The following is a 27,947-nucleotide window of genomic DNA, read 5'->3' as shown; positions in this document are numbered from 1 at the left end:
TCCAGCCCCTGACTCACTGCTTGACCTTAACTGTTCTGTACCTCAGTTTCCACATCTGTAAAATGATACCTCAGTTTCCACATCTGTAAAATGGTACCTCAGTTTCCACATCTGTAAAATGGGATAAATGTCAAGAGTCTTTCCTGGACTCTGGGAGGCTGGAGTCTACTCCCCCACGCTTTCCCCTCTCCTCAGACTCTGCCCCTTTTCCATCTCCAAACTCAGACGAATGGTCAAAGGTCTTGAACTGAGACTTTGGGGAAGGGCTACAACTTGTTCTTCAACAACCCAAAGATACTCACTCCTAGTAAAACACAGCAGATCACAGCAACTCTGAGATACTGTTTGATTCCATCTATCAGATGGGCAAAAATTCAAAAGTGTGATGACACCCTGTGCTGGCCAGGCTGTGGGGAAACAGGCAACCCCACACATTGCTGGGGGAGCATCTGTAGTGCAGCCCGATGTAAGGCATCCTGTCACAGGAATGATGAAGGCACATGCCCACTGATCCAGCATCCCACTCCTGGGACTCCTGAATATTTTCATGTTTACAACATGACAGGGGCAGGAACTGATGAGTGGATAAACTAAATGTGGTCCATCCATACAGTGAACATTATTTGGCCATAAAAAGGAAGGAAGCTCTGATACACACTACACGCGGATGAACCTCAAAAACATTACGCTGAGTGAACAAAGCCAGACACAAAAGACTACATAGTGTATGATTTCATTAATAAAGTGTCCAGAACAGGCAAATCCACAGAGACAGGTAGTAGATTAGTGATTGTCAGGGGCTGGGGAGTGGGATACGGTGAGTGACTGCTAATGGGGGCGGGGTTTCCTTTTGAGGTAATAACAATGTTCTGGAACTAAATAGGGATGATGGTTGCACACACTGTGAATGTATTAAAAATCACTGAATTGTTCACTTTAAAGTGGCTAACGTGGTACATTTTTTGTTAAGTGTACTTTGCACAATTTAAAAAAAAAGTCACCTGAAACTTACAAGATATCATAAATCAACTATACTTGAATAAAAAAAATTTTTTTAAGGCAAAAAGATGACAGAGCTACAGGATGATTCATTGCAGCATTGCTTGTTTTATGAAAACAAAAATTGGAAACCACCTAAGGGATTGGTTAGATCAATAACAGCTCATCTATCCTGGGAGGTGCTACAGAGTCATGAAAATGAAATTATAGATCTCTATGAAACAATAAGGAAAGACTCATTCATTTCCTCCACAAACAATTATTAAGCTCCTACTGTGTGCCAGGCACTGGTCTAGGAGCTGCAGATACAGCCATGAACAAAACAGACAAACTCCCAATCCCCGTGGAGTTCTTGTAGTAGTCGGGGAGGCTGGAAACATGCGGAATCTGTCAAGAAAATATGGAACTTCCCTGGTGACGCAGTGGTTAAGAACCCGCCTGCCAATGCAGGGGACACAGGTTCGAGCCCTGGTCCGCGAAGATCCCACATGCCACGGAGCAACTAAGCCCACGCACCACAACTACTGAGCCTGTGCTCAAGAGCCCGCAAGCCGCAACTACTGAGCCCGCATGCCACAGCTACTGAAGCCTGTGCACCTAGAGCCCCTGCTCTGCAACAAGAGAAGCCACCGCAGTGAGAAGCCCATGCGCCGTAATGAAGAGTAGCCCCCTCTCGCCACAACTAGAGAAAGCCCGCGCACGGCAACAAAGACCCAGCGCAGCCAAAAATTAATTAATTAATTAATTAAAAAATATGTAACAGGTGGCAGAGAAAGTAAAGTTGGGAAGCAAGCAGGGAGGGTGGCAACTTTTTAATGGGATGATCAAGGGAGGGTTTATTGCGAAGGATAAGGGGGCTTATTGAGTAAGGAGGTGGGGGAAGGGCATGCAGGGAGTAGAACAGCCTGTGTAAAGGCCCTGGGGCGAGAGTGGGCCTGGGTGAGAGCAGATGTCTTCAAATGAATATGTTAACTGGGGTGGGGGGGGAAAGCAGCTTCCTACAGAAACTTTTTTTTAAAATCTATTTATTTTTGACTGAGCTGGGTCTTCATTGCTGCGTACTGGCTTTCTCAAGTTGCAGTGAGTGGGGGCTACTTCTCACTGCGGTGTGCAGACTTCTCTTGTTGCAGAGCACTGGCTCTAGGTGCACGGGCTTCAGTAGTTGTGGCACACGGACTTACTTGCTCCGTGGTATGTGGGATCTTCCCGGACCAGGGCTCGAACCCATGTCCCCTGCGTTGGCAGGTGGATTCTTAACCACTGCGCCACCAGAGAAGCCCCCCTATAGAAACTTTTGATGAAACAGGAAAAACAAATACCCTGGGGTTACCTCTTAGTGGCAGATGGATGGGAGGGAGAAGCTCCCCATGTATGTTTTTATCTTTTTTCCTTTAGAATCCTATCATGTCATGTGAATACAAATCAGTCAACACGTTCAATCCAAACATTGAAATCAGCCAACAAGCACACACAAGAAATCAGGCTTTTAGGATGAGAGGGACAGAGGGGCGCCAGCTGGCGGGCCTGGGTGTGGGTGGATTCCAACACTGAGGCCTCTTAGAATAGGAGGAAATGAGGAAATGAAGTGAAGGAAATGAGGAACTAAAGGGCCAGACACTCAGGCTTGGGGTGGACTATGTGGGCGTGGGACAGGCCGGCTTGGGGCCTGAGACAGTGGGTTCTGGAGGTGGGTCTGGGGGAGCCTGGGGCCTGGGTCTTCCTGCTCTAGCCCTGGCAGGCCATGGCTAGGCTGTGGGAAGAGGGGCTACACTGGCCCTCAACCTGGCTGAGAGGAACCAGAAACTTCCAGAGGGCTCACCTTCATACTCCCCCTCCTGCCCATATGAGTCCCAGGCAGGGCCAACCTGTCAGCACAGAGACCTCTGTAGAGCCTCAGAGACACCTACAGACCTTCAGAAACCACAGAGAAACCCAGAAAAATGCAGACATCCCCAAGACCCCAGAGATACCTAGAAGAAATTCAGAGACCACTCCCAAAGACAAAGACAGAGATGCGGGGCGTACCCTGGGGTAACCCAGCCTCAGGGCCACCAACTTGTGGTCCCACAGTTTTGCCACATTTGCCCAACACCCTCCGATCCCCAGTACACACCCTGTGCTGAGTGAGGCCTCGGTGTGTCCCCAGGAGCCCCTCGTCTGGGGAGCTGGAGAGGGGCCAAGGGTTTCCCCTCCCCACATCCACCTCCAGTTCCGTCCCGAGGCTCTCACACTTATCTGGAATCAACCCCTCTCCACCTCCGAGCTTCCCCAGGGTGAGGTCTCTAAACCTCTGGCCTCAGACCCTTCCTGCCATCTCCATTCTCCCTGTGACAGCCTTTGAACTACCGACACCCCCATCCCCTGCCTCTGGTCTGGCTACTCTTAGAATCCAGTCTCACCCCAGGGAGGGTCTAGGGCAGGTTGCTAGGCAGCCCAGGCCACAGTAGAAGCCCTTTACAGGGCCTGGGGATCTTGAAGCCTCTGAGGAGCTCTGGAGCTGGCTGGTCAGGACCACAGGCAGTTATGATGCCCAAGGGCTGGGCTAAGGTGGCCAAGCAACTTAGGGGCAAACCTGGAACGTGAGCAGACTCCAGCAACTGCAGACCTCCATGCGTTAATTCAGCAAACAGTGCCCTGAGCCACTTCATTGCTGTGTGACCTGGGGCCAGTACCTTAAACTCTCTGTTCCTCCACGTCTTCCTTTGTAATTTTAAAAATAAATTTATTTATTTATGTATTTATTTTTGGCTGCGATTGGTCTTTGTTGCTGCACACGGGTTTTCTCTAGTTGTGGCGAGCAGGGGCTACTCTTCCTTGCGGTGCGTGTGCTTCTCATTGTGGTGGCTCCTCTTGTTGCCGAGCATGGGCTCTAGGTGCCCAGGCTTCAGTAATTGTGGTCCGCAGGCTCCATAGTTGTGGCTCGCAGACTCTAGAGCGCAAGCTCAGCAGTTGTGGCGCACGGGCTTAGTTGCTCCGCGGCATGTGGGATCTTCCTGGACCAGGGCTCAAACCTGTGTCCCCTGCATTGGCAGATGGATTCGTAACCACTGTGCCACCAGGGAAGGCCCAATTTTTTTTTTAAGTTTTTTTTTTTTTTGATGTGGACAATTTTTAAAGTCTTTATTGAATGTGTTACAATATTGCTTCTGTCTTCTGTTTTGGTTTTTTGGCTGGGAGGCATGTGGGATCTTGGCTCTCCCACCAGGGATCAAACCCTCACCCCCTGCATTGGAAGACGAAGTCTTAACCACTGGACCACCAGGGACGTCCCTCTGCTTCCTCCTTTGTAAAATGAGGACAGTGAAAACCACCGTGCAAGGTGGCCGTGAAGGGCTGGGAGACGGACGTGAATGTTAGCATGTGCCTGGTACCAGGCCGTGTGTGACTAATACACAGCTGAGTGTCCTAAGGGTGGGGGAGGTGTAAATGGTCCATCATGCACAAAAATCGAATGCAGAAGGTAAAGCTTGATTTTTAATGTAATGGAAAGACCTTACTTGAGGTCACATGGCTTCGTTGGTTACAGTAACATTTTAGAAGCCAAAGAATGCCTTTAGGAGAGGGGTGGGCAAACAAAATGTGGCACCAGGGCAGCTGCGGTCAGCAAGCACCCTCCACCTGCCAGACCGGCATTTCTTTGCTGAGGCTGCTCTGGTCACAGGATGCCACATTGTTGGCCCACACGGCTCTCCTGGGAGCTGCCCTGACCACAGACGGAAGGAGAGTTGATTAGAAACGCCTCGGCTTCCTCCTCCCTCCTCCCTTGGGTAGGACGTCTCAGAGGCACTTGCTCTTGGCGGGCTTCTTGAGGGCCCGCTGGGAACCCAGCCTTGTGGAGTCTGCTCGTTGGCGCCCCCTGCAGGTCCCCGTCTCTCTTCTCACCCGGACCAGGGCTTCCTCCCAAATAATTACTGTCTTGAATTCCGATCTCCGGTCAACTTCCAGGGGGCCCCAAATTAAGATAGGTGGAGGAATATAAAGAAACATTATAAGCCGTCAGATTTTTAAAACATTTTAAGTAATTATAACTAGCGGCAGCCAAGCACTGGCTATTAAGCGATGTCATCTTCACTATAGCTTCTTGAGGTAGGAACTGTCATTACCCCCCCCATTTCACAGACGGGGAAACTGAGCCACAGTGTGTTTGAGTAGCTTGCCCAAGGCTCTACAGCAACCGAGGGTGAGCCCTCAAACCGTGTGGTTAACCATTAGGCTACACTGTGCTCAGACAAGATTCATTTGTCTGCATCTACGTAGAAGCGTGTGCAGAGCCATCGCGCGGCACACGATGACAATCTGCCGCTCCTGGATGCCCAGGTTTAGACTTGACTTCATGGTAGTGGCTGCCTGGGGGTGGCGGGGCTAAGAAGGTTATTTAGCTTATTTGCTAGGTTTTATTTAATTTATTTTTTACTTTTGGTAAGATTTCCTTCCTTCCAGAAATATTTACTGAGCACCTACCAGATGCAGCAAAACTCTCACCCTTAGAAAGGTGAATTGGGGGAGGGGTGGGAGGTTGGGAGAGATCCGATGAACCGTAAATTAGCAAATTTAAAGGAGGTTAGGAAATAATAGGGCTGGGGAGAGGAAAAGTTAAAAAGAATTTGGGGGATTTGGAGAGAAAGACAGGGCGGTTTGCAGTTTTGAAGAGGGTTCGTCAAAGAAAACCTCTCGAGGGGGAAAAAAAAAAGAAAACAGACAAAAAAGGAAAAAAACATGTGCAGGTAAGAGCTCAAAATGAGAACACTTTGGGGGGGATGGGAGAACTGGGTGATTTTTTCTGTATTTTTCTTCTTTTTTGCCATGAAATAATTCAGTACATAAATATGTAAATATACATTTGGAAGTCTACTTGGGGGCATGGGCAAGGTCAACAGAGGTGTACCAGATTCCAAGCCTGAAACTCGGGGTCTCAAGAGCCACTCCAAAGGCGCGCTAAGGCGGGGCCCGCTGGGACCCTCCGGAGTTGTACTTGCGAATCTCTGCTGCCCTCGAGTGGCCAGACTCGGGATTGCAGGTTCTGGTGGCTTTGGCAGAGGCAGAGAATTGGTCCCTCCCACTTCTCTGACTCCCAAACTCCATCCCGACCAACACGGGGAGGATGGGGGGAGTTCAAGACGGTCTGTGTCGCTCTCAGGCTGAGACCCCCTGAAGGAGGGTACTGGAGGCCTCAGACCCCAGAACAGAGGGGACATTGGTAATTTTTAACTCATTCGGTCGGCAACAGGTATTTATTAAGCGCCTGTGTGCCAAGACTTGTGCGTGCTAGGGACACAGCACTGAACAAAATGATAGAATTCCCTGCCCTCACAGAACTCATGGGTTACTGGGGACATTGGCAATCAACGTGCAAAAATAAGATTTGCGGGAAAACCCAACAGGGCAATGTGATCCAGATGGTTGGAGGGCCTCTCTGAGGCCTGAAGGACAAAGAGAGGCGGGCTATGGGGAAGGGCTGGGGAAGGGTGTCCAAGGCCGGGAGGACAGCCTGTGCAGAGGCTTTGGGGTGGGAATGAGCTGGGTGCAGACGACAGGATCATGGACAAAACTGACCAGTTTCTGGTCCTTGGTGAGCATCCACTCCCCAGTGCTGTTATTCAGCAGAGGAAGCCCCCCCACCCAAAGGGAAGAAAACACCCCTCCCCCTGTACCGCCCGGGGATCTTAGGACTTCAGGTTGCCATGGAAAATCCACCACAGGAAGAGAGGCGGAGCTCCAGAGAGAGGCGGTGAGGGAGGGGCGTTGCCAGGGCACCCCAAAGTGGGACCCGGTGCCTCCACTCCCTAATGTGCGTCCCCGGGCGAGTGGCTCCCCGGCTTTGAGCCTCAGATTCATCTGCAGAACTTTCTCTGTAGCTGCGATAGGTTTCTCCCTCCCCCATTTCTCCCTTCCCTGCTCTTGAGGTTTCCACAAAATGCCTCCAATCTCCCAGAGTATCCCAGACCCAGACAGGGAGCTGGGGGCACTCCGGTGAGTGGGGTGCTGCCTCTGGGTCGCCCATGTATCTCCCTTCATGCTTCTCTGGGCCTCAGTTTCCCCATTCTGTAACATGGGGAGAAAAAAGTGCTGCCTCTCTCAGGAGGCTGCTGGGAGGATTTTAAGGGATGATCAGAGCTGGGCGTACCAATTCCAACGGATCAGTTTGACTCTGGAAAGTGCAGGGCGGAGGGGCGGAGTCTTGATTTGTGAGCTGTGGAGCCATGGAAGGTGCTGGAAGCCTGGCAGTGTACTGGCTCAGGCTGAGCTTCACGGAGGATGAACGGGGGAGTGAGCTGTGGGTTCGACTGAGGCTCCTCCACTCAGTCCTCCTGTGTCCCTTCTCTCGCCTGAGTTCCTCAAGACCCTGAGAGCCTGGGGGCTGAGGTTCAAGGCCACACAGCCCCAGGGTTCAAACCCAGGTCCAGATCTTCCAAGCGGGGAGTTCTGCCTCCAGGTGATCGGCCTTGGGGTATAACCCCCATTTCGCAAACCCGAGACTACGAGGGTTTGCTGGCTGTCCAAAGAGTCCAGCCTGTCTTAACGACCCTCCGCCCTGTGTCCCTTCACAACCTCCTCCCCCACTACTCGCTCCTCCCACCAGGTCTAGGCTGGAACCCGCAGCCCAGCCTGCGCCGGTGCTCACCAGCTGCTGTGGCTTCTTCCCTCCCGGTGTTGTTTGGGTTTTAATTTTTCTGTTGCAGTTAGAAAATTACCCATAATTACAGCTTCTGAAAGGAAACGTCTCACGGCGCAGACCCTGCTCCCAGCTGTGGCCGCCTCCCACGCACGGCTGAGGAGGGGCTGCAGGGGTCTCCAGCCTGGAATCTGGCCCCTCCCCGAATCCCTCCCTTCCCCCGTCCCCCCCTCCCCATTAACGGGGCTGCTTCCACCTCCTGTGGAGAGGAAAAACCATCATCGGGAAAAACCAAACTAGCCTTCCCAACGACTCAAGCAACATATTCATGGACCCCTACCGCTGTGTCTGCAGGGAGAGCAGATCCAGAGGGAGGCGGAGGCTGCCAACAGATGACTTAGGCATTATTTTATCACAACAGTGACAAGTCCAACCAAGGCTAGTGCAGAACCAGTAATCTGGAGGAGATGGCCACGGAAGGCAAGGAGTTGGGGGAGGGAGAGATGGAGGAGGAGGAGAAGAAGGGGAGGAGGAGGGAGGAGAAGGGAAAAGAGGGAGAGGAGGAGAAAGAGAAGGGCGAGTGGGGGAGAAGAAGGAATAATGCGGCCAAAAGTCGAAGGAGGCCAGAACAGGCCAGGCCAAGAGCCAGAGAAAAGAGCGCTCCAGGAGGCAGGAACGGCCAGTGCAAAGGCCGAGAGGTGGGTCTGAAGAATGGAAGGGTTGGAAGGGAGTGAGGGGAGGGGTGGCTCCTCCTGCAGGCAATCCCCCTACCCTACAAGCAGAGCCGACTTCGGACTCTCCCAGGCACCGACCCCGACGTTAAGGAGCTGGGGTTTGGGGGCGTCGGTGGTCCCAAGAGTCAGAGACCCAGCTCAGGGCTGCAGTCCCCGGCAGCCACACGGGGGCGACCGGGAGCCGGCAAAGGAGCCGCAGGTCTGGGGCCCAGCCTTAACCCTTAGCGCTCCTTGCTTACCGTCCCCCGCCCCCACACCGGCTCCTAAATCAATTCCCGGGCCTGTCAGGTCCTCCAGGGCCTCTTACCGGGTCAACCTCCCTGCCTCCTCCACGCCATCCCGATCTACCTGGCAGCCCCAAGGAGCTTCTTAAAATCCTGACGTAGATCCCGCCCCTCGCGGCTACACACCTTCCTGTGGCTCCCTATTCCTTTTAAAACAAAGCCCAACCCGTCCCCACCAGGAATGGCCCGACCCGTTTCTTCCTTTCCCCCCGCCCTCCTCGCTCTGCTTCCAACACTTTAACCGTGTGCCCACCTCAGGACCATTGCACTTGCCGTTACTACAATCTGAACATTCTTCTTCCAGATCTTTCGGATCCACCCCCTCCCCTTATTAAATATATATATATATGTTTTTGCAAGGCGTGCGTTCTGGTTGGTTGTGCACGCGGCTCAGCTCCCCGGACGCCGCATGGGGGCTAGAGCTTGCTCTTCTCCGACTTTTCCGCCGGCGCCGAGGCAGTGTTTTGGAGATCCGTGCCTGTTGCCATGAGAACCGCGCTAGTCTCTCCCGCCGGCCGCGCTTCCCCCTCCGCAGCTAGCCCCGCCACGGGCGCCTCCGCCTCCCAGCCTCCCTCCCTCCGCCTTCCGCCCCTGCGGTCGCCCCGTCCTCTTCACCGGGGTCCCCTCCCTCTGCCCATCACGTGGAACTCCCTGAAATTATCCTACTGTTCGCCAGCTTTTGACTGTCCGCCTTTCCCATCAGACCCTCTGCTCCACAAGCAGTAGCAACGTGTCCCGACTGGGTCCACAGAGCCCGGCACACAGAAGGCACTCAATAAATATTTGTCGGGAGGATGAAGACTCACATCGACTCAAGGAACCGGAGCTCAGAGAGGGCCATGGACCCGCCCAGGGCACACAGAATTCTGGGGAGCAACAGAGCATTAGGAGATAAATGGGGGCGCCTGGGTGGTGGTGGGAGCGTCCGTGGGAATCACAGCTGTCACCAATACACTGTGTGGCTTGGGTGAGTCACACCCTCTCTGTGCCTGGCCGGGAGTAGTTGTTGGAGAGCGGTGATGGGAACGGGTATTACGATGAGGGTGTCCTTGACGCCCACGTTCACCGGTAGCCCCCGGGTCATTGGGCAGTCCCCATCTCGACGTCCGACTGAAGCTGGCCTGCCGCGCCCCCATTAGTGCTCAGCGCGGGCCCCTCCTCCGCGCCGGCCCGGGGCCCGGGAGGTCCGCGGGAGAGGAAGTTGGGGGAGGGGACGACCTGCTGGACAGGAAGTGGGAAGGGTTGGCGTGTCCCCCCCCTCCCCCCCGGCCGTGGCCCCTCGGGATGGAGGCGGGGCTGGGGCCGGCCTGGCCCTTCCCTTCCTCTTCGCCTGTCTGGAACAGCAGCGGTTCAAGACTTCCCGCCCGGCAGAAGACCTGGGTGGGGAGGAGGCCGTTGGAGGCATAATGGGGGGTCTGCCGGCAGCGGGAGGGGCGCTCCGATCATCACATAACACACGACACAGGAAATGTGAGCGCACAGCCACACCACACACGTCCCAGGGTGCCAGCAATCCACCCATTCGGGGACGCACACACACTAGTGCACAAAACCTGACGCAGCGTCACTCGGCCCCGCACGGCCGCCGCGGACACATAACCACTGTCGCAGAGCCAGGGATAGTTGCCCAGACAGCGACTGGGTGCCTGCCACCCCCCCCACGCACAACGACGCACACGTGCACTCACACAGGAACCGCGTGTTTACACACACACTTGTGGTCGTAAAAAGAAAGAAAAACAAAAAAACCTATGGCAAACGTTCACAGAAGCATCTAGACCTAGAGTCACAACTGGACCGCCTCCCGCCACCTAGCCCACGCACGTCCGGCGCACACTGCCCACAGGTACCTTGGCACACAGGCCTCCGCGCCCACCCGACACCCCTGCCCTGCGGGTGTCCTTGCCTCGGTGTCGGCCTCCACCTCTGCACACCTCCTGGGGGGAGAAGAAGGGCCCTAGGAGGGAGAATGGGGTGCCCACTGCCTGCACCCCTGACTCCTGCAAAGGTGCTATTAAAGTTGGAATATTTACAGCTGGCAGCACAGGCTGAGAGGCGGAGCCAGCGGGAATGACCCAGTCAGTCAAGTCACGCAGCACCTACAATTGACACGGAAGTGTGACTGTGGGGCAGTGCAGGGTAGCTCCCAGGGTGTGGCCTGGGTACCCCAGGAGCTTCTTGTCTGTGTGGTGTCTTTGTGCTGCATGTATCTGTGTTGTGTGACTGTGTGTTGCGTGTGACTGAGCCATCTGTGGTTCGGTGAGACCCCAGGTCCCTGTGTGGAGCCCTCGGGAGGCTGCGACGGTGTGCCCCAGGGTGACAGCAAGTAGCTGCGTGGGCTCTTTCCACAGCTGTTGGAAGCTATGGCATAGCGGTGCCGATGCTTGTCTCTGTGCGGCTGTGTGCGTGTGTGAACGTCGAGTGTGTTTCAACGTTCTGTAACAGCCACTATTTGAGCTGTGTATACCTACGTGTGTGACAGTGTATCCCTGGGCAGACTGTGTGTGTGGCGGTTCCCACCCGTGCTGGGCGTGGGTAGCTCTGCGGGACGATACACCCAGTATAACTGCCTGTAGCTTTACGGGGCTATCAGTAGTTGTTCCAGTAGCTATAGAGACTTACGTGTGCAGTCCTGTGTCGGAGAATGTAGCCGCAACTAAGTGTGTGGCTGTGTTCTTGGGTGTACAATTTGGGTGTATCTGGAAAGTGTGTGTGTAGCCGTGATCAGCTGTGTCCCGCTGTGTGTCCCCGGGTGGCTGTCCCCAGTCGCACCGAGTATGTGTATCCCCGCGCCCCCTCCCCCCGCGGCGGGCACTGCGCGTGCGCGCCCGGCCCACGGTCCCGGCGGCGGGACCCACCCGCGCTCACGCCATCGCCCCTTTAAGAGCGGCGCCCGCGGGCGACGGGGAGGCGGCGGGCGGGGGCGCGCGCGGCGGGAGGAGGGGGCGCGCGCTTCCCGGAACAGCCCGCGCTGAGGGAAGAGAGGAAGAAAATAAAACCCGCGGCCGGAGCCAAAGCTGGAGCTGCCGCCGCCGCCGTCTCAGCCGTCTGGAGCTCCCCCGCGCGGACGATGCCCGCGATGCCCGCGCGGGGCTCGGGGCGGTGAGGCCCGGGGCGCGGGGTAGCTATGGCGACCGGGAGCGCGGCCCGCGGCGCCGCCTGACAGGTGTGGGGCCCCGGCGGCGGCGGCGGCGGCACGGAGCAGCATGTACGCCAAGGGGGGCAAGGGCTCGGCCGTGCCCTCCGACAGCCAGGCACGAGAGAAGTGAGTCGGTGGTCCGGGACCGTGGAAGACGGGGGCGGGGCTCGGTGGCCGCGCCGCTTCCGTGGCTCTAACGCCGGCGGGCACCGCGTGGGGCACGTGGGTGCGGGGCAGGAGCGAGATTTAAGGGGCGCGCGAGACCGGAGGGGCTGGAGGGTCGCAAGCTACTGGGGAGCTCGCTAGACCCAAGGGGCGTGAGGGGCTTAAGGGGTCGCGAGATTTGAGGGGACGCGCGAGATTCGAGAGGTCGTGAGAGTAGAAGGGACCCCGGAGACCCGAGGGGGGTGAGATTGCGGGGGCGCGCGAGATTCGAGCGGGACTAGAGGGTCGCGAGACCTTCCCGACGGTTAAGCCTTGGGTGTGGGAGGTTGCGAACGCGTGTGCGCGCGGAGTCGCCATTCGTGCCGCTTCCCCCATCCTCTGGGGAAGTTTCCCGGACAGGCGAGACTGGCCGCTCTGGGCGCCTCCCCCCTCCCCCGCTGCTTACCGAAAGCTTGAGAGACGCGAGAAGGGCTTGAGGGGCGCCGGCCCCACCCCTGAAAGGCCACCTGTCCAGCCGGGCCTGGGGCAGCTGGGTGGGGCCCTTGGGGAAGCCGCAGGATCACAGTCCTGGGGCCCCCACTTGTTCTGGGCATGGCGCTGGGCCGTGGGTAGCAGATGGTCTTAGGCTGGTAGAGGGGCAGGTTCCTAACTCCCAGACTCTGCAGTGAGGGGCGGAGGGCGCTCAGAGCTTCTTGGGGTGGGGAGGAAGCTGAGCTGTTGTGCTTGTCTCCTGGCCCTGCCACTTACCTGCCCTGTGGCTTTGGGTGAGGGAGCACTCCCTCTTAGGCTTATTTTCCTATCCTGAGAAATGCAGACATAATAACAGTGCTGTCTCTTAGGTTTGGGGAGTGTTTGAAAGGTGCTAGGACGTGTGACTGTCTCACAGCAAGGGCACCCAACAGTTTGCGATATTGTTAAAATGCCAGGGAAAAGAGAAGGCTTCTGATGTCTGATGGCCAATGGCTGATTTGCAGGATCCTAGAAGTCAAGCCACCTAGGGCGGGAAACCAGCTGCTGGAGCAGTTAGGAGGCTGAGTTATTGGGGAGAGGTCCCATGATGACTCTCTTTGAGGGCCAGAGCGGGAGTGAGGACTTGAATGTCTGGGCAGTGAAAAGGAGCCCTGAATATGGGCTGTCTCCTGTCTTTTCTTCCTGGACTGACACTGGGGCACCACCTCTCCCCCCAACCCAAGGATGAGTGTCCATTCTCTACCCAGCCTCGGGGTCATTTTGGAGAAGAGATTCTTCTGGCCAGGAGATGCTAGACAGATGATTGCCCTTCCAGACCTCTCTTGTCTGCACAGTTATGAGGTTGGGGTCCATTTCCAAGCACCATTAAGCAGGAAGACTTTTTGAAACTGGCACCTGGCTCCTGCCCAGGTTGGAAGCAGGGGGGTGTAGCCACCCCACTCCTGGGGATCTTGGCACATCTCCAGCCATCCTTGTACCCTGGCTTCTGGGCTCTGGGGGCTACCACTCCCCCAGTGGGAATCGTTCACTTGTTCAGACATGTGCTGGGCTGGGTCTTGGGGTGTAGTGGTTGGGAAGCCAGGCCCTGGCCCTGAAGAAGCCCACATCCTAGCTAGGAGGCAAGTGAGTTACTCAGCAAGCCGATGGAAGGATCTGGAGCTATGCTCTGAGAAAAGCAAAATGGGAAAGTGGGCGGTAGTGAACTGTGAGGAGGTGAGTCAGGTGTGCAGAGACCTGGAGGAAGAGCCGATGGCTGAGGGCACAGCAAGTGCAAAGGCCCTAGGGCAAGGCCAGGCCAAAGAGCTGGGGCTGGTGCCCAGGGTGGGGATGTGCTGTGTGGGCCAGAGAGGCTTGTGTTCCAAAGTGCACTCCAGCTCCTTTGTGGAGTGGGGCTTACTGGGGGTCGCGTGAGGGTAGAGGGCCAGGAGACCTGGGGGAGGCAGGCACAGTTATCTGGGAGAGAGCTAATGGTGGCAGCTTAGGGGGTGGCTGTGGAGATAAGCGAAGGGAGGGAATAGGTTTGAGCTGGGGTCATGGTGTTTGGAGTGCGCTTCAATCCCACTGGACAGTCCAGGGGAGATTTTGACTCTTTGAACCGGGCCTCGGCTCTTGGCTAGGGGTAGAAGAGGGGGTTATCTGACCTCTTGGCCAGAGCCATCCTGCACTCATCCATTTCTTGTCGAGAGGGTCCTGTAGCAGTGTTGGCTTGGAGACGAGGTTCTGCCGCTAAAGAAAGTTTGGAAAACACCAGATGGTGGCATCCACTTCACTGACGGGGATGCCAGGCCCTGGAGAGGAAGGACCCTGCTGAAGACTCAGGTTCTGGGGCACAGGAGAGCTCTCAGATGCTTGGGGCTGATACACTAGAGAGGCAGACTGGTTGCTCTGAGCCTCAGTTTCCCCTCTGAAACACGGACAGCCGGCCTTGCAGGATTCTCACGAGGACTGGGGGAGAGGCTGCAGATAGAGCACCCCTCACAGGCATTCACCAATCATGCCACTTCCTGTCTCTGGGCCTTGGTTTCCTCCTCCGTGAAATGGGGTGAAGGGGGTTCCACTGCTCGACTCTCCAGGACTGTTTTTTCCTCCCTGATCTCACCCTCCTGACTCCTCCTGCCCTTCCTCTTTTCCCTTCTTGGGCCCCTGTCCTGAGCCCCCTCTGGCTCCCCATCTCAGCACTAGGTCTGGGCTAGCCTGTCCCAGAAATGGACTTAGTGCCTGCTTGGTGCACAGATGGTGGGTCCCTGCTCTTGGGGGCTCACAGCAAACCGTGGTGACTGCTGGGTCCAGGGAATACAAGGAAGGGATGGCAGGGTGGGCAAGAGGGAGGCTGGGGTCTGAGTGGGCTGCCTGCAGGAAGACACAGCCTCTCCTTGTGTGAGTGATGAACACTCCAACCTACAGGGAAACCCCGAGATCACTTCCTACCCAGAACTAACTAGCGCTTGCATTCGGTCACTGGTTTCAGGTCTCTTTAAATAAGATGAAGGTGACAGGGACAGTTGAAGGCCCCTGTGTCCCCTTTGCATCCGTTCCCCCTTCCAGCCCCAGAGGCTGTGCTGTCCTAAGTTGAGGGGAGAGATCTAAATGTTTGCATCGTGTGTGTACATCCTTGAACACTTTAAGTGCTGCCACGTGGGTTTAGAATAGTTCCGTAAGTGATGGTCACTGTCAGTGTCACTGGGTGTCTTGTGTTTTTCTCCCAGGATTAGTTTTGTTTTTGTTTTTTTTTAAGATTTATTTAGTACTTATTTATTTTTGACTGCGTCGGGTCTTAGTTGTGGCACACGGGATCTTCGTTGAGGCATGCAGATTATTTTGTTGCGGCACGCGGGCTTCTCTTTAGTTGTGGCAGCGGGTTTTCTCTCTGTAATTGTGGCGCGTGGGCTCCAGGGCGTGTGGGCTCTGTAGGTTGCAGCACGCGGGCTCTCGTTGAGGCGCGTGAGCTCAGTAGTTGTGGCACACATGCCTAGTTGCCCAGCAGCATGTGGGATCTTAGTTCCCTGACCAAGGACGGAACCCGCGTCCCCTGCATTGGAAGGCGTATTCTCTATCACTGGACCACCAGGGAAGTCCCCAGGGTTAGTTCTGATATGGGCACATCACCTCAGGTAGTTTGTTCATTATCCCAAAAGGCAAGGGACTCACCATGTGTCTGTCCCATCCCTAGCTGGGCTTCCAGGTGCCCATGCCCGTGGGCATCCTTGTTGGAGGGGGGTGCATGGGTAAGAGGTTCTTGAGAAAGGAGCCCCCGAACTGAGTCCTGGAGGCTGAGCAGAGCCCGTGGACACAGGGGAGCTTTCTGGGAAGGTCTTGAGGCAGTATCTGGGGGACAAATGCTGGGATGGAATTTGTTAGTGGGGGCGGTTACTTGGACTGCTGGGTAGGAGAAAGGCTGTAAGGGGCAAATGTGGAGGCTGCCAGGAGGCCAGTGAGGAGGGTGGCCACCACCCTGGCTCTTAAGAGCTGAAGGCCTGGCCATGAGGGTAGCAGAGGGGAGGGAGGAAATGTGTAGGCTGGAGAGTCCCTTAGGGGCATCGGTGGGACCTGGTGATGGATTAGATGGGGGTGAGGGGGTGACACAAGGCCTTGAGTAGAGAGGGCTTCTCCCAGCCCCCAGCAGTATGTGCCTCCAGGGGCTTTAAAGGGGAGGGGGAGCCTGGCAGGGAGCACCTCTTACCTTAATTCTTGGTTATTATGGTAATTCTTGATGATGAAGGTAGTACTGCTGCGTTTTAGTCCGGGAGGCTCCAGTACCCCATTCTGTCACCACTTCCCTGTGCAGCTGCAGCTTCTCCCCATGAGCACTCCAGGTCCGGGCACCCTGTATCCTCCAGGTCACCGTTTCTTCTGGAGGGAGGGCCCCCGGTGCACCCCACACTCCCTCCCATCTCCTGCCCTCTTGCGTCGGGAGCCCCTCTGATGGGTGGGCTCTTCATTCTGCAGGTCATTTGCTGACCAGGGCTGGGGTGGGGCCAGGATTTGGATCCAGAGCCCAGGCCCTTTCCCACAACCCATCTCAGGGCCTAGACAGCGACCTGCAAGCCATAAGCCCTCCCTGAGTGGCGGGCCCTGGAGGTCCCGAAGCAACCTGACCAGATGTCCAGGCTTCAAAAGTTATCACTGAAAACAAACAAAGAAAGCTGCTCACAGTTCTCTGAGACTTGATAAAAATTAAAGTACCAGCATATAAGAGAAATCAAGCAAAACTGAAAACCTTCTCTGGCTTCTCTTTGCTCTTGGGATAAAACCCCAAATTCTTAACATCAGAATAGTAAGTAAGTGCTGAAATTCATAAGTGCCTACTGGACATCCCGGGAGCGAGGGGGCTCAGGGTTGGTTGGTTCATTCATTGGGGTGGCTGGGGGCCCAGGATGCCCAGCGCTGTGTAAGCTCAGGAGTGAGACGAGGTCCCCGCCCTCCCAAAGCTACATCCAGTGGGGGCTGCAGGCAGTAAGCAGAAGGCCTTGTGTCAAATGGAGATAAATATGATGGGGGGCAGGTGGAGAATGGAGCAGGGCTGCCGTTAGAAGTGATAGGGAAGCCTCTGCCCCGTGACTTTGGAGCCATGAGGGTCTCTAGCAGAAGTGTCTCAGGCAGGGAAATGGCCTGTGCAAAGGCCCTGGGGTGGAGAGGTAGAGAGTGGCCAACGTGTGTGGGAGGCACTGAAGGGTCTGAGTGAGGAGTGCTGGTGGGGAGGGGAGGAAGCAGCCCCTAGAGGGGCCCTGTTGAGATCCAGGTAAGTGATAGTGGTGGCCTGGACCAAGTGTGTGCTGAGGAAGGCAGGGAGAAGGCTCAGAATCAGGAGCGAGAGTGCTTTTTCCTTAAGTTTTTCCCCTAAATTCAATAAATGTAGTGATCTCTGGGGGACAGCTAGGTGGATCTTCACACTTGCGCCACACCTATGTGAGTCAGGACCACCCGGGTCAGGGAACAGGAGGGGAAGGAGAGGAAGAAGCTGGGGTGGGGCTGGGCCTTTAAGATGTCAAGTGGACGGCAGACCCTGAGTTCACAGGGGAGGCCAGGCTGGAGGAACCCTGTGGGCAGCTGCACCACGTCAGTCATCAACATCAAAGCAGGAGGGGAGGCCACCCAGGGAGAAGGGAGGAGAGCTGGGGCAGGGCCGGAGGAGGGAGGAGAGCGGGCAGTGGTGGGCTCCGGGACCTGCATCCTGGGTCCGATGCCACCCCTGGCCAGTGGAGGGTGAGAGGTGATGGAGAGGGACCCGATGGGCTGGCAGCATAGAGCCCTTGGTGGCCTTAGTGGGAGCCAACATGTTCTTCAGGAGGCTCCCTGAACCCTGAGGAGAGGCTTCTGCTCTTGGTGGGGGTGGGGCCAGACTGCAGCCCCCCATGTGCTCCCCTGCCCTGCTGCACTTCTCTTCTGGGCAGCCTACTTGGATCCCCCCACTCTGTCTTGCTCCCTGTCTCTGGGTACCTCATTCCCTGCACCGTTCGTTCCCCAAGGTGGCAGGGGGCCAGCTGGATCTCTTCAAACCTCTCTATTTGCCTGGAGGGTCGGTTGGTGAGCAGGCTGGGGCTGCTCAGGTCTCCTCCGGCCCGGTTGACTTTTCATGTTCATTTCTTCACTGATGGACTCAGGCCTGGTAGATGCAGTCCACTCGTGAAGGCTCAGGAAACCTCTAGAAAGGGAGGGGGGGTCCCAGGAGTGAGTTGGACAGGTGAGCCTGGAGGCTGGGGGGTGAGGAAGACCACTGGGCTGGAGAAGGGTGGATGCTGCCAGGGTGCGATGTTGGAACCTGGGGGCGCCCGGGCTGGAGGCGCTGCTGAGAGGGGTGTGATGATGAGGCAGGAACCTTGGCCAGTCTTGGGGGAGACCCATGCTCAGAACTATGTGAGCCCCACAAATCCTACCCCTCTGTGACCTGTTTCTGTCCCTCCGGTGGCTGTCACAGCTCGCGTGGTGTAATGTGAGCTGTGGACATACCTTGCCCTGGTTCAGCTGCCCACCCAGACTCCCTAATGTCCCCCCTCGTACTTCTGTAGCACACACTACCTTCCACCCCACCAGATGACTTACCTCCTCCTTTGTATTTTTGCTCCTCCGTCTCTCCCCGTGAGCAGGTAGCCTCCAGGGAGACAGGGGTCTGTTGTGTTCACTGCTCAAGGAGGTGAATGTTTGTTGAATGAATGACTGAAAGGACGGATGGATGGATGAAGGAAGGAAAAGAGGGTCCAGGGCAAGGGCAGAAGGCGTGGGGTGGGGCCTGGGACAGAAGGGCTAGAACTGCCTTGGTGAGGTCTGAGCTGGAACTGGGGGCGGGGGTGCTCTGCAGAGGGGGCTGGGCTGTGAGGATTGAGCAGCCTGGCTGGGAAGGGTGAGAGAAAGCAGGAGCATGAGCCAAAGCAAGGTTATTTCAGGATGGGGCCGTCAGCCAGGGGAGGGAGGCCAGCTGAGCGGGAGGCGTCTGGAAGGGCCTACAGCTTTCACCGAGCAGCCTCAGGCTGGCCCCTGGGGAGACCCCGGTCTTAGATCCAGACTCCCCTCGGTCCACCTGGGGCCTGGCTGGGTAGTAGGAAGACCCTGGAGGTGCCCGGAGGGGCCGGTACTGGTAGAGTGGGGGCTGGGGAATGGGTGGCCCTAGCGGGTGGGGAATTGTCCCTCTGCTGGCGGGTGTGGAAGACAGATTGGGGTGTGGTGGAGGCCAATGGATGGTGTTGCTGGTTGGAGCGTGGCCTGTGCTCTTGGGGTGGGCAGTGGCCGATTGGTGTGTGCAGGGGTACTGGGCACTGTGGGCATTTGGACAGGGCGGTGCCGTGGCAGCTGAGTGGCACTGCTGGCCCTACCTCCCGTTTCCCCAGACTCCCCCTTGGGGGACTGGTGTGGATGTGTCATAGCCACCACTGGCGGATGGGAACTGATCCTGAGGGAAAGGATGGGGTCTAGGGAAACCTGGAGGAGGAAGACCTCAGGTCAGAGAGCCCCTTTTCTTCCTTGGCAGGTGAGGCTGGGAGTGAGTTAGGCCCTGGGCCCTGGCCACATGGCCCGGGGTGCCTGCCGGGAGACCCCACCCAGAGCACAAACTAGAGTGAAGCCCAGGAGCCATTTCTCCAAGGAGAGGAACTCCCTGGGGCCAAGGCTGCTATAAGGTCTCAGCATTGGCAGGATGGGGCCAGGACTTGGTCCATCAGGGGGGTGTTGAACTGAGAATTTGGCCTGGAGGTGGGGGGCTGGGGACTGCTAGGAGTGCTGCCTAGCGGAGGGGCCTGCAGGCTGTGTGTTGATGGATGTGTAGGAGTTGGCCAGGCTGAGCAACTGGTGAGGAGGCCATCTCTTCTCAGGGGTGGGGGAGGTGGGGCGAGGGGGAGACCAGCAGAGGGAAGTGAGTGAGGCTGGCAGTAGGTGGTAGGTACAATGAGGGGCTCACTGTGGGCCCCTGCCCCTCTCCACCTTCCCACCAGAGGGCAGGTGCCGCACCTTAAAACCCCTCCCAGGGACCCTCGGGGCAGAGCTTTGGGTCTGCCTGGACCTCCTGAGAGCCTGAGCCGGCCCCCACCCCTCCCGCCTGCAGGTTGGCGCTGTACGTGTATGAGTACCTGCTGCACGTTGGTGCCCAGAAGTCAGCCCAGACCTTTCTGTCCGAGGTAAGCTGGCCTGGCCAGGCAGGGCCCCACAGCCAGCCCCTTCCTTGGCACCCACATCCTGGGGTCCTCCCTAACCCATTTTTATCAGGTCTCCATGGTGGGGTTGGGTTGTGCCCTGGGAACTGAGGGCTGCGGAGCGGCAGGGCTGGCATCCTGGTATCTGCCCATCCATCTGAGGATCTGCCTCCCGCTCCTCTGTTCCTGTCCTCACCAAGCTGTCCCCCTCCTGGCTCCCTTGCTCTGATCTGCTGGTTTCCTGACCCGGTGTTTCCTGGGCCCCGGGCTTGGGTTGGGGCTGCCTCTTGGGAGGGGAAGGGGTCAGACAGGGCCAGGCCGTTAGCCCTCACCTTCCTTCCCTCTCCCCTGCAGATCCGATGGGAGAAGAACATTACGCTGGGGGAGCCCCCGGGCTTCCTGCATTCCTGGTGGTGGTGCGCGCAAGGCTGGTGTGGGTGGGACATGGGGGGGGCTGGGGGGGGCGCGTGGGGAAACCATCGTCCCCCCCTGCCGCCCACAGCGTGTTCTGGGACTTGTACTGTGCAGCGCCCGACCGCAGAGAGGCGTGCGAGCACTCGAGTGAAGCCAAGGCCTTCCAGGACTACGTGAGTCCCCGCCCCAGGGGCTGGGACCAGGGCTCACGGGTGTGGGCAGGGTCCTGTGGCCTTGGGGGGCTGCATGGCCGGAAGCTGGCTCAGGTGGGCTAGTGGGCCAGGCTGTGGGGTTTGACCTGAGATCATGGCTTCTGTGGGGTCCCTCTGCCCCCCACTGCACCCAACTCCTGACGGTCCCCATGAGCCCCACACCCTCCCAAGGCCAGCTCCTCCTTTGCTCCCCATCACGTGAACCCTATGTGGAACCAGGTAGACAGTACCACAGCTCCTGCCTCCCTAGCTCCGTGTATGCAGGGCCGGACGGGTGGCCACCACTGCTTGTCCCCTCCCACCCCAGCCTTTCCAAGCCTTCTGGGGTGGGGGCCCAGGCAGGGGTGCTGGGGGACGGCTAACTGCCTGTGCACCCTGGAGCAGGAGAGGCCGAGCACTTGGCAGATCTCCCAACCTTGCTCTGCGACTGGGGCTGCTGACTTCACGTCTTTGGCCTCAGTTTCATACAAGTTGAGTGGGAGTCAGAGGCCTGTCCCGAGAGGTGGGTGGGTAACGTGAGGGGGCGGGCGGCACCTTGTTGTCATGGGGAGATGGCAGCCCCCTGCCTTTAACTTCTTCACCCTGGCCCGTGGGGATTGGCCACCTGGCCCCTGAGAGAGGTTCCCCCTGCCCTCCCCCCTCCCTTGCAACCACTCTTCCTGCAGTGGGCGCCTTCACATCCTGAGCCCTGTGCTCTGCTGCGCCCTCTGCTCTGCTGTGCCCCTCAGGGCCTGGCTGTTCCCCACCCTCTGCGGTTAGTCTGGGTCCCACACCACGCACGGCCTCGCCAACAGAGAGGCCCCCCTGTGGAGGCGTGCAGGCCTCTGCAGGGCCAGGGTGCAGCCCGAGAAGGCTGGGGTTCACCATATCCCTGAAGACGCCCCATGCACGCTGTATGCGCATTTATGGGAGCCGAGGTCGCTGCTGTTCACCCCCATCAGGTCCCACTATTCATGTTGTGGTCCCGCCAGAACTGGGGTAACAGAAGTGTGTGTAGCTGTGTGCGTGCGTGACTCCGCGTGGGCCCAGCTCTCTCTCCCCAATGTAGTCCCCAGCTCCTCCCTTTGCCTCTCCTGGGCCCCTTGAGCTCTGTTTCCCCTCCCGGGCTGCGCAGCCCTTCCCTCTCCGCGCCTGCCTTCGTCCCCGCCCCGAGCCTGGCGCCTCCGGGGAGGGGAGAGCGCGGTCTCCCAGCGGAATGAGCGCGCTTCCTGGGGCGCGCTGCTGGTTACCATGGCAGCAGGGCGCGTCAAGGGAGGGGGGTGGCGCCCCGTCCCTGGGGTGACAGGGTCCCTGTGTCAGCAGACTGAAGCCAGCTACACGTTCTGCCCCACCTCCGCACTTACTGGGGGTGGGGTGAAGGGGCGTCCTGCCGCCTCTCCCTCGCAGTCGGGGCTCCCTCCTCCCGCCCTCCGCCCCCTGAGGGGGCTCAGTCAGAGCCTCCCGGCTGGGGGCCAACCTCGGCGTCTCCAGGAAACGCGAGCGCGCCCAGCCTGTTGTTATGGCAACGCAGGCCAGGCTGGCGCCTCTGGGGGTGGTTGATTGACTTGGGGGGTCCAGCTCAGGTCACCCGACCGGGAGGGTGGGCCCTACCCCCCACCCCCCAACCCTGGATTAACCCTTCAAGGCCTAGAGTTGGGGAGCCCCATCTTCTCCCCGCCCCCACACCTCACGGTCTGGAGCGGCAGCCACCCGCACCACCACCCTCCCCAACCAGGAAATGCTCTGGCGCCTGCTGCGGCTCAAAAGGGGGGCTGCGCTCCTGCCCTCCGTAAGGGTTGGGGAGGGGTGGACAGACCCAGGGCTCAGAGCTGTTTCCCTCCAGCCACTGAGGCCGGCGCCAGCGAGAGTAGCTGCTCTAAGCCATCGTGTTGTGTTTGTGGGAGAGGGTGAGGTGGAGGGCAGGGGTGACCCAGCATTTTGGAGAGGGGCTGAGAGCTTCGTCCCCCTCCACCCCCGGGGTCACTTGGGTTTTCAAAGATTTGTGCTGGGCCCTGCGAGTGCTCGCACTGGTACCCTCCCAACTTGGGCCTGGGTAGAAATCCATTAGAGGCTGACCTTGAGAAGGAGCAAGAAGGGGGCAGGTGTCAGTCCACAAAGGGAAGGGTGTGACTCCAGGGGCCCTGCTCCGACCCAGACGAGGGGCCCCTTTCCCCACTTCTGTAGGGCAGGATGCACTGTGTGACCATGGGCTAAGTGCTTAACTCTTCGGAACCCAAGTGGCTGCAGTTCCACAAATTCCTGAGTGCCCCTGTGTGCTGGCTTGTGCCAGCTGCAGGGACAGCAGTGACCCAGACAGATCAGCCTCTTCCTTTTGGGGCCTGGAGGCGGAGGGGGGAAGATGATGCAGCCACAAGAGTCAAGGGGCCTTAAGAGAAGTGCTCTCTACTCAATGCCTGCAGTGTCTTCCCCCTTCCCTATCCTTTTGATGTGTCTCCTCTGCCCTAAAGACTAGGCCTCTATCTCCCCCTTTCCCCCTGCTCTGTGGGCCCCAAAGGCAGACAAGCCTGGGACTTGGAACCGACCAGAGGAAGTGGCCTGTCAGCCTGTCCCCCTGCCAACTCTGGGCCTGCCACCAGCATCTCCACCCTTGGCAGACATGGGAACTCCCCTCTCAGGCACCCGGTCTTCTCCCCTCCTCCATCTGAAGAGAGGTTGGGGGCCTGGAGACCCCACTGCAGAGTTCTGCTCTTCCTTCCCCTCCTTCCTGGAGGAGGAGGAGGGGCAGTGGTCTGTACAGTAGCTCCAAGGAGGAGCCCTCTGGGAGGGAGGTTCATCTTGAAGCTGTCTATTGATTTTTTTGTCTGTTGATTTGAGGTGTCTTGGGGGCCCAGCTAAGCTGCATTGCCAGGCAGGAGGAATCAGGGCTGGTTGGCTTGGGCTGGGAGTGGGGGACTGTGCCCCCACCCATCTGAAGTTAGATTCAGACCAAAAGAACAAGCCTGTGCTAGAAGGATGCGGCACGCACTGGAGTCCTGGGTGGATGGCATTTTCAGACCCCCGGAATCCTCAGGGTGGGGACATAGGGGGCTGAGGTCCCTGATCACCTGGGCTGTGGGCTCAGCCAGGCTGGGCCCTGATCACCTCCAGGGTCACGGGTTCAGCAAGGAGGCAGAGCCCTTGCCGAGGGCCACCCAGCACATCTGGTTGCTAAGCCAGGGTGGGGACAGGGGCCGCAGCTCTTCCCTCACCTAGAGCCGCCTCCCCCCTCCCCCCTCCCCCTCCCCCTCCCCTCCCCCCTCCACTGCCCCCCCCCCCCCCCCCCCCCGCAAATCCTCCCGTGCCTGAGTAGTTGGATGGCTTGGGTTCCTTGTTCCGTGGGGCTAGCTGCTTGAGGAGAGAAGGAAACACTTGGACAGGAAGTGACCTGACTTGGCTCTTGCCATCTCCCCCACCCCTGCAGAGCGCTGCAGCGGCCCCCAGCCCGGTGATGGGGAGCATGGCTCCCAATGATGCAATGGCATCAGGCCCCATGGCACCCGGCTTCTTCCAGGTATAGCCGGGGCTGGGGCTCCCTGTCTCCTGACCCTGGGTGGGCTTGTGTGGGAGGGTGACAGGCAGGGGCAATGATGGGGTGGGTATGCCCCTGCGGGCCTCGATAGTGCTGGTGAGGGAGGGGCCATCTGGCCTGGGCCCCGCTGCGGGAGGGGGCGGGGTCTCTGCACTAGGCCTGCGCCTGTGTGTGTCGGGGCGCCTGGGGCCGCACAGCTTGGCTCGCTGAACCACGGGACCTGCCCATGACCTCCCACTTTGGGGCCACCCCACCCCCGCCACGTCCCGCAGATGGGGCTAGTTGGCCCACTCCTGCCTCCACGGTGTCCCCTCCCCTCCCTGGCCAGGCTCAGCAGAGCCACAGGAAACCGTGGAACTTCGGGTGACCTCGCTCCTCCCAACCCACCTGGTTCTGTCCTCCTAGGGCCCCCCCCCGGCTCCCAGCCTCCCCCCGACAACCCCAACGCCCCCATGATGGGGCCTCAGGTTCCGGTAAGGACCTGTGGTGCCCCGCCCCCTCGAGCACGCACACCCCTCCCCCTGGCTCTTGGGCCCGTCCCACTGCGCTCTCACGGCCCCGGCGCGGCTGGCTGAGGTCTGCCGGCTGGTCTTGGAGGAGGGGGAGTATCCAGGCTGGGGGCCCGGGTGCGGCCGGAAGCGGGTAGCTTTGGGGGCTGAGTAGGTGGGGGGAGGTGCTGATCCCCGGCCCACCTCTTCCAGCCCTTCATGTCACCGCGGTTCCCAGGGGGCCCTCGGCCCACCCTGCGGATGCCGAGTCAGGTGAGAGAGGGATGAGGGGAGGGGGGTCAGGAATTGGGCCGGGGTGGGGGCACCCACACTCAGTGCTGCCACTCCCCCTCCGCAGCCTCCCGTGGGCCTACCCGGTTCCCAGCCCCTCCTCCCTGGCGCCATGGACCCTTCCCCACGTGCTCAGGGTGAGTAGGGAAGCTCCCGCTGCTGTCCCCCGCCTCCCGTCAGGATCCCAGAGCCAGTTCCCCGCCGCCCACCGTGCAGGAATACCCCCAACCCCCAGCACAGCGCCTGTCCACACCGGGGAACGGCCGCGGCCTGAGCCCTCTTCCTTCTGCCCCCAGGTCATTCGAGCATGGGCCCGATGCAGAGGGTGACGCCTCCACGGGGCATGACCAGCGTTGGGCCCCAGGTAAGGGCTGGGCCCAGGCGACAGGGCAGCTTCAGGGGCTGCCCTCTCTCGGCTTGCCCTCTCACGGCCCCTTTACCTTCACAGAGCTACGGAAGTGGCATGCGGCCCCCACCCAACTCTCTTGCTGGCCCGGGTTTGCCCACCATGAACATGTAAGGCCCTCAGGAACCCCCGAGAGTGTGCCCATGCGGGTCACCACCCAGCTTCATGGGCTGGGTATGCTGGGGCAGACCCCGAAGCCGCACAACAGTCCCGATACTGTTTACGCCACTGCTGGGTGGGGAAACTCAGGCTCAAAGACCAGTGAGTGATGGATGGGGTTGGGATTTGACGGCCGGCCTGGCATCTGTGCTTGGTTACTTCTCGGCCAACATCTGCTGCTCTGAGGGCACGTGGGGCAGGCTGGGGGTGTCAGGGAGCGTGTGCTGGGGGCTGTGTACCGCCTGGCTTAGACCCAGGGTCCACCACTGTCTGTTCTAGGGGACCCGGAGTGCGTGGCCCATGGGCCAGCCCCAGTGGCAACTCGGTGAGTGTCGGGATGGCGTTGGTGTGTGTGGGGGGGGGATTAGGAGTGTGCGAGTTGGTAGAGTGGGCGGACTGCTCACAGCTGCCCATCTCCCCAGATCCCCTACTCCTCTTCCTCCCCTGGCAGCTACACGGTGAGTGATGCCGAAGCTGGGACACCCGACCTGGGGGCAGCGGTTGTGGGGTGGCAGTTGGAGGGCTTTTCTCACCTTCTGTGTCTCCCTCTGTGTGCAGGGACCCCCAGGAGGAGGTGGGCCCCCTGGAACACCCATCATGCCCAGCCCTGGAGGTACTACAGCCTGGGCGGGGCATAGGGAGGGGTGTGTTTGGGTGAGGCCCTCTCACACCCCACCCCCTCACGTGCTGCCTCAGACTCCACCAACTCCAGTGAGAACATGTACACCATCATGAACCCCATCGGGCCAGGCGCCGGCAGGGCTAATGTGAGCTGGGGCTTGCGGGGGTCGGGGTGGGGGCGGAGAGGTGGTGGCCCGAGGCCCAAGCTGCTCCTCTGCCTGCAGTTCCCGCTTGGCCCTGGTCCGGAGGCCCCCATGGCCGCCATGAGTGCGATGGAGCCTCACCATGTAAACGGATCCCTGGGTGAGTGGGCGGAGTCCCGGGACACACAGACACCCACACACACGCCCCCACCCAGCTGCTTCGCGAGCCTCGTGCGCCCCCTGGCGGCCCCCTTCAGCCCCTCCGCCTCTGTGCTTAGCCGGCGTTGGGGGCGCGCCCCGAGCTTCTCTGGGCTCAGTGACTGGGGCTGGCAGCGCTGCGGGGAGGGTCCAGTAACTAAACCGGGGGGACGCCCGGCCGCCGGCACTGACCCACCACCCCAGATCTGGGCCCTCGGCCCGGGACCCCCGGCGGTGCCCCAGTGGGCTGGGCCGAGGGAGGGGGCGCGGCCGCCGGGGAAGTTCGGGAAGGGGTCGGTGGAGCCGGCTTGGCGCGTCTGAGCCGTGTCACCGCCGTCTGTCGGTCCACAGGCTCGGGCGATCTGGACGGGTTGCCGAAGGTGAGGGGGCCGCGCTCCTGCGGGGGGCGGGGGGCGGGGCTGCGGGGTCGGCCCGCGTGGAGAGGCCTAGTCCTGGTTGGGCCGCGCGGCGGTCGGGGCCTGGCCCGCGGGGCGGGGTGTTCCGCTCTGACCGCGGCCGCCCCCAGAGCTCCCCCGGCGCCGTGGCCGGCCTGAGCAACACCCCGGGCACCCCGCGGGACGACGGCGAGATGGCGGCCGCCGGGACCTTCCTGCACCCGTTCCCGAGCGAAAGCGTAAGCGACTGCGTCGACTCCCCCCCCGCGGCGGCGTCGGGCCGGAGGGGCCTGGCGGGCAGACCCCGGCGGGGCGGCCGGGGGGCCAGAGCAAGACCGTGACCGCGGCGGGCCAGGTGGGGGGGCGGCCGCGGCATCCTTCCCTTCCTCCCGCCTTCCCCTCCCCAGGCCCGCCCTATCGCCCCGCCCCGCCCACATCCCACCCCAACCCTGGGACCCGCGGCCCAGGGCGGCCTCCCCACGCATCAACACCTGGTCCCTTTCCATCCCACGTCCACCCCGCCCTGTTCCCCCTTCCCCCCGGGGGCGGGTCCCAGCCTAGGCCGGAACTGAGCCGGCCCCCGCGCGCCACCCCCTCGTCTTTCCGCAGTACTCCCCCGGGATGACCATGAGCGTGTGATGGGGCCGCAGCCCCTTGCCCACTGCCGACCTCGGCTTCTGCCCAGCGCCCCTGCCCGGGGCCAAGGTCCAGGGGCTCGGGTGGTCTGCAGGGTGAGGGTCTGAGGTCACACCGCGGGCAACTGGACTCCCGGTCAAGGCTTGGATGGCTGGGAGGCCCCGCGCGAAGGACTCATTCATTTTATAAAAAAACGCAAGGACCTCAGAGACGTTCTTTCCTGTATGGGCCCTTCCCGCCATTTGTTTTGTCCAGGGGGCTCCTTGGGGGATTTCCTTTCCCCTGGAGCGCAGGGGTGGGCCCCAACAATAAACATAACTCGATTTTGGTTTTTGGCATCTGTTCTCGGGTTTCTTTGCTTTGGCTTATAGCCACAGCCTGCTTAGCCTAACCTTCAAGGGTTGTGGTTAGGCAGAGCCCCCCTCCCCCCCGGGGGTTCTGGAAAGCCCCTG

The 27,947-nt window shown here is 59.5% G+C and overlaps 1 protein-coding gene across 6 annotated transcripts; it reads left to right on the top strand.

The window, feature by feature from the left end:
- Positions 1–11,588: 11,588 nt before the first annotated feature.
- Positions 11,589–27,833, top strand: SSBP4 (single stranded DNA binding protein 4). 6 transcript variants are annotated; one of them, XM_082837450.1, is made up of 17 exons: positions 11,589–11,895; positions 19,937–20,009; positions 20,379–20,440; positions 20,527–20,611; positions 24,051–24,140; positions 24,860–24,919; positions 25,005–25,074; positions 25,234–25,301; positions 25,386–25,453; positions 25,782–25,827; positions 25,925–25,960; positions 26,061–26,115; positions 26,199–26,269; positions 26,348–26,426; positions 26,816–26,844; positions 26,991–27,098; positions 27,469–27,833. In XM_082837450.1, exons 1-17 carry the CDS (start codon positions 11,837–11,839, stop codon positions 27,496–27,498), a joined length of 1,089 nt encoding a protein of 362 aa, XP_082693576.1. In that variant the 5' UTR covers positions 11,589–11,836; the 3' UTR covers positions 27,499–27,833. The 6 variants fall into 6 exon arrangements, with proteins under 6 accessions (XP_082693576.1, XP_082693574.1, XP_082693573.1 ...); XM_082837448.1 differs by having other exon boundaries at positions 26,991–27,214; positions 27,469–27,519; XM_082837447.1 differs by having other exon boundaries at positions 26,199–26,426.
- Positions 27,834–27,947: the final 114 nt, after the last annotated feature.

This window comes from Leucopleurus acutus, assembly GCF_964270905.1.
Source record: "Leucopleurus acutus genome assembly, chromosome: 3".
NCBI lineage: Eukaryota > Metazoa > Chordata > Mammalia > Artiodactyla > Delphinidae > Leucopleurus > Leucopleurus acutus.
This window is presented reverse-complemented; position numbering and strand designations above follow the sequence as displayed.

Bases quoted from the DNA above. Each gene is read 5' to 3' on its own strand.
- SSBP4 (XM_082837445.1), top strand. From the start codon at position 11,837: ATGTACGCCAAGGGGGGCAAGGGCTCGGCCGTGCCCTCCGACAGCCAG. The intron at 20,010-20,378 runs GTAAGCTGGCCT...TCTCCCCTGCAG, and splicing joins CCCAGACCTTTCTGTCCGAG to ATCCGATGGGAGAAGAACAT. The intron at 24,141-24,859 runs GTATAGCCGGGG...CACCTCTTCCAG, and splicing joins TGGCACCCGGCTTCTTCCAG to CCCTTCATGTCACCGCGGTT.